This window comes from Aulonocara stuartgranti, assembly GCF_965226115.1.
Source record: "Aulonocara stuartgranti genome assembly, chromosome: 6".
In the NCBI taxonomy this organism is placed as follows: domain Eukaryota; kingdom Metazoa; phylum Chordata; class Actinopteri; order Cichliformes; family Cichlidae; genus Aulonocara; species Aulonocara stuartgranti.
Window position 1 is genome coordinate 17,616,154 of NC_138944.1, and position 17,675 is coordinate 17,633,828.

The 17,675-nt window shown below is 37.6% G+C and overlaps 1 protein-coding gene across 1 annotated transcript; it reads right to left on the minus strand.

The window, feature by feature from the left end:
- Nucleotides 1-1,387: 1,387 nt before the first annotated feature.
- Nucleotides 1,388-15,546, minus strand: rnaseh2a (ribonuclease H2, subunit A). The gene is made up of 9 exons (XM_082537328.1): nt 15,440-15,546; nt 13,816-13,951; nt 13,140-13,211; nt 10,026-10,152; nt 9,853-9,940; nt 8,417-8,554; nt 7,791-7,878; nt 2,010-2,133; nt 1,388-1,698 (listed from the first exon to the last, which is right to left on the minus strand). The coding sequence occupies exons 2-9, from the start codon at nt 13,940-13,942 to the stop codon at nt 1,536-1,538; spliced, it is 927 nt and encodes a 308-aa protein (XP_082393454.1). The 5' UTR covers nt 13,943-13,951; nt 15,440-15,546; the 3' UTR covers nt 1,388-1,535.
- Nucleotides 15,547-17,675: the final 2,129 nt, after the last annotated feature.

Below are 17,675 nucleotides of genomic sequence, written 5' to 3' on the forward strand. Positions count from 1 at the left end.
CACAACCATGGAGCCAGTGGCACAGACAATGACTGCCACGACAGCCTTTGACAGAGAAACTTTCCCCAGGAGAGCTCTGAGAGCAGCCCCCAGAGGAGCCTCATCTCACTTTGTGGGGAGCTCTATCATCATCCTTTCCTCATTTGCCGTCTCCAGCTTAGCTATGAACTGCGGGAAGAGGATCCAGGAGTCCAGAAACAAACCCAACAGCAACTAGCAAGGTGGAGAAATGGATTTCCCTCCATAGCCAACAGCTAGGCTAACCTAGCCAGAATCTATTTTCATATTCATATGACGGGAGCTGGAACTCCTAGCCAGCTGCCTTTCATCATCCTGTAGTAAAATGTGATGCATCATAACGTGTCCTGGAGAAAAGGCCTAGAAGAGGATAAAGCGTGGGACAGATCCGGAAAAAGAATGGCTGCGATTTCTGGAATATAAACATTTGAAGGTCATCTCAAAATTCAGCTGTGCTCTCTAAATGCACATTGTTGTATTGATACAGATTACAGAGTGGGCTTTAAAGAAGAGAAATATATGCAGTAATACCATCAAACCTCATCCTACTTCTACCTCATATCTGTTGCATGTAACACTGAAGACAACAGAAGCTAAACATGATTAAGTTCCAAATATCCACCCCTCGGTTGTGATAAAAATGTACCATTTTATTTTTGAGATGCTTAGCAGAAGTTTTTGTAACATGTTGTTTTATGTTGTTTCTGTTCTTGGCAACCTGTCTGTTAGGACTGATGACTCAAGGAAAACCTGGACTGTCATTTTTATTTAGTCATAATATATCAAAAGATACCGTCTCCCTACAAGAGCTGGATACAGAATCACTCAGTGTATTATCACGTGAAATGCAACGACAACAACTACCAACTGCTGTGAAGTATTTAAAGATTGTATTAAGATACTTAGAACTGTACATTTTTCTTTGAAATTACTAATTTACAGAATTAAAGGCTGTTTTATTGTGACAATATTTATGTTGCTTTTTTGTTAAAATTAAAGACGCTTGTTTTAAGTAGCGCTGTGTTTTATTCTCAACTAAAAGCTACAATCTGAAGAAAACTGCGCAGAGTATGAAGTGTGTTCCAAATCTGCAATGGACCACTTCCATCGGTTTTTACTGAAAGTATACAGAATTAATAAGTTGTTTAGATTTGCGATGAAGCTGAAGATTTTACTGATGTCAGACTTCGATGAATAATTTGTTCTTCTTGTGTTGCCAACTCGAATAGTAGTTGCTGCATTCTGTTGATGCTTTTCATTCATTTTACCAATGGAGGGCAGTATTGGCATTACAGACTGCAACGCAATCCAGCAATGAACCCACCTTCGTTCTTGATGTATGGTACAGAATGCAGAACACACTTTAAAACATATTTAAACAACATCTTTATATATAAAAACAGTTACAAACAAGACAAATACAGACAGATGACTGAAGTTTGCATCTGTGTTACAAAAAAAGTCCCACAATGCATTTATGACTTCCAGGATGTATGTGAAGGCCCTCTAACGTGTCTTTAGAGTGTGTTGAGGCTCTTCAGCCTCCGCTCAGTGAAGAAGCGGTGTGCCTGGTGGGTTGCATTTTGGTCGTTACCTCCAGCTGATACACTGAAGTAGGACAACATTGACTTGTTGCTCTGCCTCTGCGCTGCCTTCTCGCCATCCTCTTCATCATCGTCCCTGAGAAAAGATTTACGAGGACAAAGATTGTTTTTTAAACTCAGTGCCAACTACTGGTCTCCTAAGGTCAAGCGATTAGCACAGAGATTAAGTGTAACCTGTGATCTTGCAAGTATTCTTATCTAACAGACACACTGAAAAACAAAGTATTTTGCAAATACACTATGAGAAATTGGTATCAGCCAGATCTGTGCTCACAAATAGCAGAAACAGTATAAGAGCAGAATCACAGAAGGACAGATGCTCCTTTAATTGAGGATTTCATAACCAAAGTAGGACTTTGATCAGAATAGAGTTTGAAGGCTCTTTACCAATGCACATTAACCGCTTTGCTGTCCATTAGGGTTTGGGCAGTGCTCCAGCTAAATCGAACAAACTGAGGGTAGCCAAATACTGGGTCGAGGTACTTCAGCAGCCACGCTTTCGTCTTGGGATCTGGAAACAAAGAAAAGAGTGGGACTCAGTGCTAGTTTTTCTACAAAACTTTTACATGCAAATAAAATTATTTTAGCATAACAGTCTTAAGTAGGCAGCATTAAATTCAACAAGTGAAATGTTATTTCAAACTGTTAATCCCAACAATGTCCGTCGCTAACGAAAACAGTGTCCCTTTGATGTAAATTGTAATGTGATATACTTCCGGTTACTTGTGTAACCCCGGTTCTCAGAATAGCATGAGTGAGATGTCTCACTATGGGATGGGCCTGACTTCATCATCAGATCTTAATCCACCGCTTAAATCATATGGTCGGGATATCTGGATCTGTCCTAAAGTGGTTCACCTTATTTCTTGTGGATAGAGCACTTTTAGTTTCAGTGGGAAACTTCTGGTCAGATATAGCTAAATTTTCACGTGGAGTCCCTCAAGGATCGGTTTTAAGCCCCTTGTTATTTTCATTATATATTCTTCCTTTAGGCCATATAATCAGCGGTTTCAAATTTTTTTCCTACCATCTGTATGCAGACGATATCCAATGATACATCTCCTTTAAACCTTGGGAATTAGACAAATTATCCCTCTAATGGGCTGTCTAAGGAAATTAATGGTTGGATGACAAACAATTTTTTGCAGTTGAACGCAGACAAGACTGAGCATTTAATTCTTGCCCCAGAGAGTATCAAGCCCCAAATTAGTCAAAGTCTGGGTTCTTTCTAATCCTTGATTAAAGCTACTGCTCCGAATCTTGGGATAATTTTTGATCACTCTCTGTCTTTTGACAGAGATCAGATCAAGTCTATGACCTGCTCCTGCTTTTTTCATTTAACCATTTAAGACCTACCATAGAACCAAGTCCGCCAGAGCTTATATCATATTTTTACATGCTGTGGAGCCATTTTTGGGAGCATTTCAAGTTGCTATACATCAATACAACCATTATAGCCCAGATTTTAATAATATGTATTCATTAAGTGCATAGTAATTACATAAATTGCAAAAAAGTGCAATAAACTACAAAAAAATTGAAAATCGTTTTTGCTTTTTTAACATATATTTGTAGTTAGAGAAATTTAAGAGGCTTATCCCTCAAAACTGTAAATACAAAAAAGTTGCACAAAATAGTTTCCCACCACAGGAAATTTATTTTGAGTGTCTTCATAGTTTTATTTTTGAAATACACCAATTTTTATACACTGCAGGAAAAACGAAAATAAATATTATACTGCAAATTTGCAAAAAAGCAGCATATGCATCAAAATAAACTATTTCCAGCAGTGCAATATGAGTCCTAAGCATCCCAGAAACGACACAGAAAGTCATAAAGTCAAAGATAACTTTTAAAAAGACGAGTATAGGCCCTGAGGCCCTGATAATAAAAAAGACTACATTTCCGCGAAAATGACGTCACTTCCGGTTTCGGGCAGGTAATGGCGGAAATGCAAAAGTTCGCGCTGACGTCTATTCCAACGTAGGAAGTGTTATGACCAGCTGATTGGATCGGTAAAGCGTGTTTCTGGAATATTATGTTTTTGTTCCTGCAAGCGCTTTTTATGCAGTTTTTGCAAAGCTTTATGTGGAAGGAAACCGTGACCTAGGACAAGCTGATGGCATAAGATGTAAGTACAACTCCTCCGGTTTCATATGCAAAAAAATTTTTGCGCTAGCTTACGTGGTTGCAGTGCTACCGGGATTTAAAAATAGTTACGCAAAACAGAGCGTGCCCGCTCCGATCGGCTGTAAAGGGTTAAGAAATATTGCTAAACTTAGGACTATTGTCTCCAAAGGTGAAATGGAGATGCTTGTCCATGCCTTCATCTCCTCCCGGTTAGACTATTGTAACCCACTCTTTTCCTGTCTGTCTAAGGCCTCCTTAAATCACTTTCAAAAATGCTGCAGCACAGTAATAAATTCTCCTATATCACTCCCATGTTAAAATCCTTGCACTAGCACTAACTAGGGCTGGGCCATATTATACCGTTCACGGTAATACCGGTATAATGTTAGGCAACGATAGGAAAATGAAATATCGCGATAGAATATGAGTAAAACGCGCATGCGCAGTGCCTTTGTTTTCATACGCACATGGCCGATTGTTGAGTGAAACAGATGAACCAGAACTGGTTTGTAAAAATGGTGCAACTTCAGTGATGTGGAACTGGTTTGGTGTTTGTCGGCCGTCGTTATTGTCGTATTTGTCGGACTAAGATGCTCTTAAATCTGGGAGTAATCTGGGTCCTAAACTCCGTACGCTTCAGGTCAAACGAACACCGCAGCATCACTGAGAGTTAAAAACTGTCTAAATTCTTTCATCTTTAATAAAACGATCAGCATTGCGGCTTTACCAGGTGTAACTATGAAGTTTAACTTCCAGGCATCCATGAAAACAAAAGTTATTACATTTAACGGAGTTAGAAGTTAGCAGGAAGCTAGCGGAAGTTAGCTCGCTAGTTTCACTAGTTACCTAAGCATGATATAGCACGTTCTGACTGAGAGATTTCTGAAAAAATTCAAACGTACAGCTCTGCTATCACTTCCAACATAAATGAAGACAGGAAACTAAACAGCAGTGACGTTTGTAGGGTTACTGTAGTTGGGCTAGCTGGTATATAATGATGTGCTACGTGATCGCTAGCGACACAGCTATGTTAGCATAATATAAACAGTGAAGCTGGAGGACGAACGCTAACACTTTTCCACTTATAAAAGTTAACGTGAAGGTTCCTCATAGTTAGAGACAAATGCAATCGCATGGCAGGATGCTGTAAACGGACCAAACTTCAGTCAGAAGAACAACTGAGATAATCCATCCACAATACGAGGTTAGTCATTAATATACTGCAACAACATGGGAATAGAGCCGCTGCCAGAGAATTCAACATTAATGAATCAATGGTACAGAAGTGGAGGAAGCAAGAAGAATGAGTTTAATAAAGTTTGATTTATCTGACTGCTTTGTTTCGCTTAATGTGCCTTATAATCCCGTGCACCTTATGGTCCGAAAAATACGTACTTACGTTTAATAATACGTTTAATACGTTTAATGTTACAAAGCACCTCTTTTTAACTTCAGTGGATATTATACATGGTTATGCTCAGGATATGTCAGCCCATTTCTACTGGAAATGCCTTTTGGTTAAACTTTCAGCAAGGAATTTGCATTTGCACTGTTACATTTTTATAAAGCTTTAATGTACATAAAAACCAGCTTCTTGTTTAAGTGAAAATAAATGGAAGGTTGTCTTTTTGCGCTAGTAATGTTGTGGAGTTGTATTTTGTCTCGCATCAACTATATCGTCAGTTATATCGTTATCGCAAATTTTCAAATATATATCGTGATAAATATTTTTGGCCATATCGCCCTGCTCTAGCACTAACTATGTGATATGCTTTTATACTTCCTTAATATTGTTATATTGTTTTGTTCAGTATGCTTTTATATTCCCATGTGAAGCACTTTGCAATAGCTTCTTGTCTTAAAAAAGTGCTATATAAATACATTTTACTTACTACTTAACTTCAGCTCCCAGGATGAAGTTGAGAGTGCTGCCTCTCTCTCTCTCTCTCTCAGAGAGAGGGAAGGAGCGGTGTCTCGCCCACCCTGCGTGTCCTAAACACTTGTGTTATGGGGACATCTAGTTGCAGAATATGGTTGTAACACCTAGATAACACTAGCACGCGTAGGGTGTCAAGCTTCTTACAGCATCGGCTATAGCAGTGTTTCCCAACCACTGTGCTGCAGCACATAGGTGTGCCGTGGAAGAATATCTGGTTCGACCTGATTAGTACTCTAAGCAACCGGCATGAGTAACGGGCAGAACAATTACATTGTCTTCCACTAGAGGGCAGTACAACTACATGCTTTGATTAAATGAGTTGCTAACTGCCAGGGAAACAGAAGACAACGAAAAAATTACATAATACCGGTAGTCATGCTTTGAGACAATGCAGTGTGTAACAGCAATCGATAAACATTTGAAAAGAAAAAGTAGTCAATTTAACCTGGGTCCTGTTCAGAGCCAGATGAAGGCCCTAACATGCAAAAAAGGTAAACTGGGGACAAACGAGCCCATTCCGCTATACCTGATGCACGGGGAAAAATGATCAATATGTCTTATGTGACATTTTTGTTTGGTGGCGTGCCGTGTGATTTTTATAATATGAAATATGTACTGTGGCTCCAAAAGGTTGGGAAATCCTGGGTTATAGCATGGTTACTGAGGTGGGCAGCAGTGCCCTCTTGAGGCAGCAGTGCCATAGTGTTGTTTATTGACTTTTTGAGCGCTCTAGACAAACCCCAGTGCCACGGATTGGTACCAGTCCGTGAGTCGTTTGGTACCGGGCTGCGAGAGTTGAGGCTCGGGTGTAGAATTTATGGTTTACAGGATTTTTAAAACCGTTAACTCGTTTTCCCTGGGTTTTTTCCCGTGTTGTAGTCGAGTGTCTTATTTTGTTATTTTGAAAGAAATATTTACGCATCACCACAGCGACCAGAGAACATTAAGGGGCAGAGAGGAGGATTTTATTCTTAATGTTGATGACGCATTTAAGGAGGACGCTGCTAATAAAGTTACACAATTACACAGTGAATTTGCGTTAATTATTATATTTACAAAATACCACCGTTTTTGCCTTAGTTGTATCATTTTATTTTGCTGTATTTATCCGCGATACGGTCCGTGAAAATATTGTCTGACATTAGACCAGTCTGTGGCGCAAAAAAGGTTGGGGACCACTGCTCTAGACTGTGCCCTCGGCAGTGAGTCTGGACACGGCGGGGGGACATGTTGAGTGTGCCTGTGGGACTTAGAAGTAGCAACAAGCAACATACTCCGCAGACTTGGTGTGCACTTTTACTCTAGATTTTGTCGCCACAGCTAGCCTAAGCAGGTTGAGATATGCTCCAAAGCGAGAAGAGGTGTTTAAATACAAGTTACATAATACTGTAAGCTCTTTAACAAATTTCCCACGCGTGGGACTAATAAAGGTTATCTTATCTTATTTAAGGGTGGGTGGTTCTGTCCAAAGTGGTAGTGGCAATCACCAGCCAATCAGGATTTGTGGAATGAGATAAAAACTTCTGATGAATGAGCTTCTGGGGGAGACGCATCCCATAGTGAAACAGTGAATACAACCATGTATCTTTTCATAAAAAGTGTCAGCATTAAATATATTGTATAATATATAAAGCTGATGCAGAAATTAATTGTAAAAAACAAACAAAAAAAACCAAAACATTTTCCAAAGAAATGTTTGGGTTTTTTTTTTTTTTTAAATGGCACAAAGGCAGTGATATGTAATAATGTAATAAGTCATATTTTTTCCATTGAGGTTAAAGTAATTCTACACTGTTTATGTGCCATGTTTAAGTTCAAATTTTCACTGTGTGGCCCACCCCAGCTTTAACAGCTACACTAAGGTATATTAAGTGCATTTAATTTAAAGTTAACTAGTTAACTAGGTTAATATGACTTATCATTTATGGTCAGTGTAAAATGTTTGTACCCACACTCACAGCAACATTTCAGAAGTTTGCTCTACTTTATTGTTCCACAGCACTAACTTTACATACTTTTACTTAAGCAAAACAAACTTTTAGTTTAAAATAAAACATGTTATTGCGGATGGATAATAACATATGTGCATGGTTTCCTACCATTAGGGTACCCTGAGCCATAGTCTGTATCCACCTCTCCCAAGTCCTCTGTAAAGTTCCAGCCTTTCACGACACGATCCCTAGCAACCTGCAAACCAAAAAATAGCACCAGAAAACTCTTTAAGAGCTGAAAATATGAAATATAAAATATGAATATTCTTTAGTAACAGCAACGGTAGGTCAATAATCGCAAAAGGGAAATTGCTCCTTTTGGTCTGCTGTCTACTGCAGTAAACCAGAAACCATTAAGTGGAGAAAAAAAACATCTCAATGTAAAATGCTGAATATTTGAAGAACCAAAACTCTGTTTTCTACACTAAATAATCGCATAAGATATATCACTAAAAAAATACCATAAAAAGTGTGTAATCCTTACACGAATAAGGACATAATTTTGTATTATTGTTCAAATGCTTCTCTTTAGCCTGATAGTAAAGTTGTGCAAAATCCAATGAACAACTGTTTTGCATTTACTACAGCTTGTAAAAACTACTTGTTTCAATACTTCAATGAAATCTCTGAAGGTAGCTTTACACCCTAGAGATAATAAAGTACCAACCAACTCTAATAGCCAAGGAATTTAAAAACAGAAAAGACTTAAATCCAGCTGAGGACTGATCACTAACCTTTGCACAGATACTGGCTGCACTCACAACTGGAAACAGGGAGTCAGCTTTTGGCCTCACAGTCACTTGAATACCCGGAAACCGCTGAGAGAGTTTATGCTCATACTTGTCCGCTGGGCCAACTGTGTCCACATAAATCTGCACAACACAGAGATAGTAAAAGTTAAGACAGAGGCAAATAATACACAATGAAAAAGTCAGGTTGGATCACTCGGAGCTACAACTTAAAACAGTTAAACAAAAAGGATAATTACTACTTCAAATATAATAAAGCTGCGATAAGACAGCGATTTATTATATTTTGGTTTTTATTTGACGATACAGTAGATCAGACCTGGGATGTACGGTTCTAGACCACCTGTAGCGGAGGTCATTGGTGGACTGTTCTGCACTAATATGCCCACTAACATGAGGGGGAAAAAAGAAGCATTGAGGAATGTGTCTATCTCAAGGCAAACAGTAACAAGACAGATAGAATTTGCAGGAAGTATGGAGTTTCCATTGAAAAACAAAGCAGACAACTCTGTTTTCTGATTGAACTTTGTCTCCTTGGCTCCATAATAGCTATAAAGTCTGCAACACATTTTTCGACGTTGGAAAACAAAAAGGTTTGAGGTCAGTGAAAGTTAGGAAACTGCAAGCTTGGATAGGCTGTAATGGAATAAATTGCAGGTGTAATGGCAGGTATTATAACAAAACAAAAAGTCTGACTTTTGAAGCAGATGCAAGATAAAGTGTCTGAATGGTGACAGAGGCTACCACACAGCTGCATGTGGCTCATTCATGGGCAAGAGTTTGGGACCTGAGAGCAGAAATATAAAATTGTTTTTTAAGAAGAAAGGCAAGCACATCCAGAGCTCTAAGGTCCATAAGGCATAATGCATCTCAGGTATTAAACCCAACTTGAATTTACTTGTTCAAGCCCAAAAAAGATTCTCTCATTGAAAAAGAAAAAAAGAACTTAAAAACTGCAGATAAAGTAATTAAAACTATAACCAAAACAGCAAAAGTGCTTTGTTTAAAATGAAAAGTCTTTGAAATTTTGCAAAAACATGTAACTTTTCTTCTTTAATTTTTGGAAATGTTGATTAAATAGTGATAAAATAATGGTGTTTTTACTAGCTCTATTTCACATTTTCATTGCTTAATTGTAGCATCTTCTCTTACCAGAAACTGTTTATACAGACATCAAGAGAGTTTAAAGAGATTAATACTGAGCACAGTTAAACCCACCTTATTAGTGTGGCTCTCCACAATGCCCCTGCCCTTTAACTGCCCACCCACACAAAAGTGCCCCCTTAGGCTCAAAGGACAGTTTCAAAGCAGATTTAGCTTTTAGGAACATAGAGGAAATATGACCTATACAGGACATTGCGGACCCTATTAAAAGAATAATGTGCACATATTTAAACATTTCATGTAAACTGTTTACCTACCTCTTTAAGCTGTACTCCACTGTCCAAAGCATACTGTACAAGGTCTATTGCTGTATCGTGTGAAAGGGCGTTGAGGTTGTATTTTGTCCTTGAAGGAAAAATACACATTATGTTAGTCTGCATGAATGATGGTAACAAACCTCCAAGTGCATGGCGCTGTATGCGCAAATTACCTCCGTAACATGCAGGTAGAGATGGTGTTTGGCGACAGAATCTGCAGAGCCCACCCAACATAACTCTTAGCTTCATCCAGTTTTTCAAAAAGATTCTCTCTTTCTGCCTCTGTCAGGGTTTTTGAATCTAAAAGAAAAGCAAATAATCACTGAAGACACAATGACAAATTGTATCTTCAAATGTGGAAAGGAAAACACTGGGGGGCTTTTCATGCTCATTTATTTTCTGGTGACATTTTTAGTTACTGAAACAAAGTAAATAATGATTAGCAAGCTTCATACTTTTTAGGGCTGGGCGATATGGCTTAAAATCCATATTGCGGTATAATTTGAAGCACGTGCGGTAACGATATATATCACGATATATTCTTTTCTTCTGTATAACGTATTTTCCACATTATAAGGCACACTTAAAATCCTTTAATTTTCTCAAAAATCAAGAGTGTGCCTTATGTATAAATTCTGGTTGTGCTTACTGACCTCGAACCGACTTTGGCGTGCAGAAATCTGTTAAAAATGTTTTAGTACAACTTTGGTAAGCCGCACAGCTTGATGGATTGTCAGAGCATTACGGCTGCCGTAGTGAGGAGCTTTGCGGAGTAATTTGGGTCCAAAACTCCGTCCACTTCAGGTCCCAAAGTCAAACGAACGCTAGGAGTTAAAAACGGTCTAAATTCTTTCATCTTTAATTAAATCATCAGTGTTGCTGCTTTATCGGGTGTAACAATTAAGTTTTACATCCATGAAAACAGAATTTATTAAATTTAACGGAGTTAGAAGTTAACAGGAAGTTAACTCGCTAGTTTCCACCTAAACATGACATACCATGTTCTTACTGAGAGATTTTTGAAACTAATTAAAACATACAGCTCTGCTACCACTTCCAACATAAATGAAGACAGGAAACTAAACAGCAGTGGCGTTTGCAGGGTTACTGAAGTTGGACTACCTGGTATATAATGTTGTGCTATGTGACTGCTAGCGACACAGCTATGTTAGCATAACATTAGCTAGGGCTGCTCAATTAATCGAATTTTAATCACGATTACAATCTGGGCTTTCAACGATCATTAAAAATGACTGAGCCAATTATTAGCCCCTCCCTCGTGCTTTACTCTCGCGCTGCTCCGTGTGGCAAATCGAGCGCACCTCTCTGCATTTCGAACATGCATCACAACAATTAAGAGGACCCAAGGGAAGCTCGGAAAGCTCGGAAAGCTAAGCAGAAGTTATTTGGAGAGGAGAGTGACTGCCGTTGGTTGAAAAGAGAGGTAAAAAAAAAAAAACAACTTCAGTGGTGTGGAAACATTATGGGTTTGCGGAGTCAGACGTGGATCAAGTAGACATAGTGTGTAAACTTTGCTATGGTGTCATAGCTGCACCACAGAGCAACACTGCAAAGTTCACTAAACATAGATGTTTACATTTTTCATTTATTTTTTATATTGCAAACATTTGCACTGTTATCAGTATTTGTACACTATTTTATATTATTTTTTAAAGTCATTATTCAATACATTGTTATTGTTAACCCTTTAAATCCCTGTAGAACCAGAACCGCGCAAGCTAGCGCAATAGTTTGTTTTGTATATGAAACCGGAGGAGTTGTACTTACATCTGATGCCATCAGCTTGTCCTCGGTCACGGTTTCTTTCCACATACAGCTTTGCAAAAATTGCATAAAAAGCCTTGCAGGAATAAAAACATAATATTCCAGAAACACGCTTTGCCAATCCGATCAGCTGTTCGTAACACTTCCCACAATGAAAAAGACGTCAACACGAACTATCGCATGTCCGCCATTTCCTGTCCGAAACCGGAAGTGACGTCATTTTTACGGAAAATTTAGTTTTTTACTTGTAGGCCTTAAAAGCCTATACTGGTGTTTTTATAAGTCATGTTTGACTTTTCTGAATAGTTGCTGGGATGCTTAGAACTCGAATTGCACTGCTGGAAATAGTTTATTTTGATGCACCTGCTGTTTTCTTTGCAAATTTGCATCATAGGATTGTTTTTTGTTTTTCCTGCAGTATATAAAAATTGCTGTATCTCCAAAATAAAACTATGAAGACACTCAAAATAAATTTCCTGTGGTGGGAAACTATCTTTTGCAACTTTTTTGTATTTAAAGTTTTGAGGGATAAGCCTCTTAAATTTCCCCAAGTAGAAATATATGTAAAAAAAAACAAAAACGATTTTCAATTTTTTTGTAGTTTATTGCACTTTTTTGTAATTAAAGTAGTTAATATGGACTTAATGCATACATATTATTAAAATATGGGCTATAACAGTTGTATTGATGTATAGCAACTTGAAATGCTCCCAAAAATGGCACTGCAGCATGTAAAAAAAAAATAATATAAGCTCTGGCCGACTTGGTTCTATGGTAGGTCTTAAAGGGTTAAATAAATATCGTCAAATAATCGAGATTTCAATTTCAGTGAAAATAATCGTGATTATCATTTTTGCCATAATCGAGCAGCCCTAACATTAGCACAGTGAAGCTGGAGGATGAACACCAACTTTTTCCACTCAATAAAAGTTAACGTGAGGGATTCTGGTGGTCAGGGACAAATGCAATCGCATAGCAGGATGCTATACACGGAGCAAACTTCAGTCAGGAGAACAACTGAGATTATTAATCCACAATACGAGGTTAGTTATTAATATACTGCAACAATATGGGAATAGAGCAGCTGCGAGAGAATTCAACATTAATGAATCAATGTTACGGAAATGGAGGAAGCGCAGTTTTTGGCTTTCCCCATATTTCAAAAGTGCTTCATCTCTTTGCTATGACTGTCGCCCGCCATAATTTGCAGATGATAATGGTTTTAGCCGCTGCGATGCTTTCGACCAAAACAGGGGCAGCTTGATGACATCATCAACATGCGCTATCGCGGTAGAGCAGTATAGTCAAAATCTCTATCGTTGGCCAAATTTATATCGTTTCTATCATATATCGTTTATATCGCCCACCCCTACTACTTTTCTTTCTTTTTTTGTTTAATTGTACAGGAGGACAGCAGTGACAATGAGTTTAAAGCATTATATTCAGAAAGACTGCTGCATTTTTCTCCGTTTAAATACAGCAATACAAGCAAACTGGTTTACCTGCTACTTTCAAGTCCTTCAGCTCCTCCTTTCTGGAAAGTGGACAGAAACATATCCCATACACCATCGGCCCTGCATCACAAGTAACATCAAAACTGTTAGATTTCTCTACTAAATGTACATACTAATTCACCCAAAACTCAAATGGCAAATAACAGGAAGACAACAAACATCAATATCAGCTCATAGCTACATGGTTGGCTCCTATCAACAAATAACATGGCATTTACCAAAGATTAAGTAACTATCTTGTGTCAAATATTTCCACTGCCTTAATGTTTAAGGACAGTGAGATGATCAGAAAATCTGTTGGTTTTTAACCATTAAAATGTTCTCGTTTTTCTAGCAAAGAAGGGATATTAGAAACAAAAGCATTGGACAAACTGTTCTTTAACACTGGTATTAGACCAGAATTTCACATTCTGTGTATCCAGACCAGTAAACAAAATTATTAAATTTTAAAATAAGTTGTAGGATAAAATTTCTAAACATTTTATGAAGGTTTTTAATTAATGTTCAATTAAAGGCAAAAATTTGCCAAATTTGGCAAACATTTAATTTAGTTAAGTGCAATTTTAACACTATGTTTCAACATAACTTTACATACCTTGCACTCTGTGTTTCAAATATAGAAGAACCTCGAGTGGTTAGCTTAGAGTAAGTAAAAGTCACGTACCCAGCACAGGCCCCCTGCCAGCCTCATCAATGCCAAGACAGCAATCCTCCGTTTTGCAGACTTCAGGGATCTCAGAAACCAGCCGGCAGCTGACGGAGTTGTCATCTTCAAAGGGGCTGAGGTCCATGACTGATGGCTGAAAGAACATGCAACATTAAATTACATTTAAAGTTGACTTTTGTCTCAGTGAGCCACAAAGTAAGGCGTGTATTTATTATTTTACTTACTTTAAACTTCTGTAAGAGATGCCCCTGATAAATACCCTCCAAACTTTAATTAAAAAGACTAAAACCAAATAATTAAATAAATATAAGGATCAAACCCACTACAAAAATAACTGAAGCCTAACTGAAGAGAAAACAAATACTGAAAACCAAAGGAAAAAAATTAATCAGAAAATGTAAAACTTTTTTAAATTAATTTTTTTGAACTCAGAAAAACTGCAACAACACACTTAATACATTTTGCTGAAGAAGCGGCATCATTTAATGCCCTGTTTAGCATCTAAATCAGGTGTGTCAGGGCACACAGTGGGGTGTTAATGTTTCGACAGCATTGACTGACCATACATTTGTGCAAACTTAAATAAAGTGTGCAAAAAAACAAAAACAAAAAAACACGCTTTAGGATCAGGTTAAAAGTTGCAGTGTGTAAAATATCACTGCTAGAAAGACTGCAGTAAACTGAATTTTGTTTTCTTACTCCTCCCTTTTCAAGTCGATATCCTAACTATGGTGGCTGTTGAAGGACAAACAAGTTTTAGTCAGCCAAGAGAAACCAAAAACATTAAATTTAGACTGTAACCCACAAGGGCTGCAGCTGGCTGGCAGGTTTCTACTACTGTTTAAAAAAAATAAAAAATAAAGAGAAAAAGATTTCCACACACTATATTTATGAATATTTTAATATCAATATTTAGCAACAAATCAGGAAAAAACAAAGAAACTGATATGTAAGGTGGGTAAGAAAAACAATGAAATACACAACATTGTTTTTCTTACCTACCTTACAGGAGGAGAAAAAAAGCTCTACCCAGACTGAGCTCCTGACAGGAGAGCAAATGATGATGTGTGAATCTGTGGGTGTGTGTCGGGAGCTTAAAGGGACTTTATGAAGGGAGATGTAAGATCCCACTGTGCGATGGTACTCTAAAAGTCAAATGACAGCAATGTGAGATCCAGCTCTGACTCATTAAGTTATACACATTCAGACACAATGAAACACACACAGACCTACAATCGGACATGGAATAACCACACACAGTTATTCCGTTGTTGGATTACATGATTGTATGACAATTAACTTAAAGAAATTGCTCCTACATTTATTGCATACACAGAGAAAATCGCCACATTTCGGATCCTTACAACTTTAGAGAACGGATATTTTATACGAGGATTTTATCAACGGAAAAGGTGCATTTCAGAAGAAATATGAAATGCTCTGTTATTATCCGTGTGGCTGCTGTGAGCTTAAACGTTAGCTAAATGCTACGCGCCACTCAAACGGACAGTTTTAACCAGCTCGCCCTGGAGATTTGTGCTTAAGTCATTAGTTTAGGCTGCTGGGAGAAAATGCCAAAGTAGCACACATCGTCATAAACGCAAGCAAAGTTTATGCTGACCTGCTCAGATGATGAAAACACCCCAAACTTCACCTGACGAGTACTTCTGTGTGCACCGTGCAGCAGATTTGGCGCCCCTGGATTGACGTCATCATCGGTTCTTCTTCTCTTGTGTTTGATGGCAGTTCTAATTCTCTAGAGTTGTATTACTGCCACCCCCAGTTTTTTAGTCAATGATTTCAGTCTTTTCTTCCCCCGTACCGATTCCCTTTAGAGGGCCGCAAGTTCCAAAATTAGTTAAATAAATACATTATTAAATAATCAAATAAAAGTTTAATTAATTAATTAAATAATATTAAATTATAAATTATAAATAAGTAATGTATCAAATGTTTTAAATGAATTGGACAGCTATTTAATACAATAATTATATATTCATTAATTCATTAATTATTCCCTTAATTAATTAATCAATAAAAAAATAATAAATTGTTTAATTATGTATTTATTTCCTTTGTTTTGGGACTTGTAGTCCCCCATAAGTCCCTACACTGAAGTTTTTTAACTCTCTGTCACCGTCAGGAAAACTCTAATAATCTTTATTCTTGCATCATTCCAGCACAAAGTCGAAACATGCTGTTTCTCTTTCTGAGCCAGTAACCCTATAATATTCCCTATAATGAAATTTTGTATAAACTAGTGTACTATTCTTTGAGTCAGAATGAACATTCCTGTCACAAAGTAGAAGCGCCAATCAGGTTTTGGAAAACTGAATTGTACGTATCCTTTATTTATCCAGATACTAAGGTCTCATTGACTTTAGAGATGCCTTTTTAAAGAGAGATCTGGCCTAGAGGACATCAGAAATTGCAGCTAAACATGTTAAGAGGCTAAAAAGGACTTGACTGATTACAACAAGTACAATGATGCAGAGTCCTAAAGACACTTGCAAAACAGATCATTTCATTTACTATACAGGCCCATTAATATAGTTGCTTTCAACAACCCACTAATTGAGTTTATTTCCTCTACTAAATCTGCACAGCTTTAATTTTAACCCTAGCCAATCCTTGCACATACATAACTTTTTTCTGCAGGGGATGAGGATGTGCTCTTCTGTTTCTGTAATAGCCATGAAATATGATCCGTTTAAGCTGCTGTGACCAGTTCTTATCTGCTCTTTATATTATTTTCAGTCTTGTGTCTTGCTTCTTGCCTCCTCTACTTTATTTTCTGTCTCATGCAAATGTCTCTTATTGAGCTTTCCCAGCTCTTTAGCCATTTTTAAAAGTATTGACCAAACTATGATATTCCTCTTTGATTTGACTGAAAAGTTGGCATCAGCTAATGAGCAATTCATAATGGGACCATGATGATTTCTTTTTGCTGTTTTAGTTGTTAAGTATTCTGACACTCAGTCATTATTCAAGGTGACAAACTACCTCACATTTTGATTTGCAAATGTCAGCATACACGAATCTCACAAATGTGGTTAAAAAATAAATGTTTTGGTCTGTGCCTGGACCGATACTGTAACTCAAACATGATTATGAGACAAAACAGCAGCTGAAATCATATTTCACATGTTTAAAAGAGCTTAAAATTTAAAAGCTTATTTAAGTGAATAAATTTAGCTGAATTGTTTGTGTGGATGTATACAGCAGCTCTGCCTCTCAGCATTACAAATATAGCTGTGATTTGTTCACCCTGTTACATATGAGAATATTCCTTTCTATTATTTTCTCTTCCCAATGTTCTTCTGAATCCCGTCTGACAGCTGGAAACACTAACTGCTGCTTCTGTTGCCTGTTTCTGCACTGAGGTCTTCTTCTTCTTCCTCCCCTCTTTTTATGGCATCAGCAAACTGTATCGAAACTGTAACCGCCACTGTTTGTTGAGGAGTGATACTGCACCAGCTTCTTCTCTTTAATCAGCATTTGGGCTGCTGTCTGACCCAAAAATGTTATAACTGACAAGCTGGAGTCTTGTGAAAAACTATGTACACTCCATAGTTTTTGTATAACAACCTTTATCAGCAGTAACTATCTGTTTTTTTTCTGCAGTAAGTATCTGTTTTTTGTGTCAGTCGCTCACATTTGTGAAGGAATCTCTGCCTACTTTTCTTTGAGGTTGGCATGCATGCCGCAGCATTCAATCAGGTTTTGACTAGGACCCTGCAACACTTTGAGTCTTTTCTTTAGCTTTATCTCTTGGGCAGATTGTGCCAAATTTAATTCTAGAATACTTTCACTCAGTGACTGCAAGGTGCCAAGGACCCGTGTCGTGCATTAAAGTC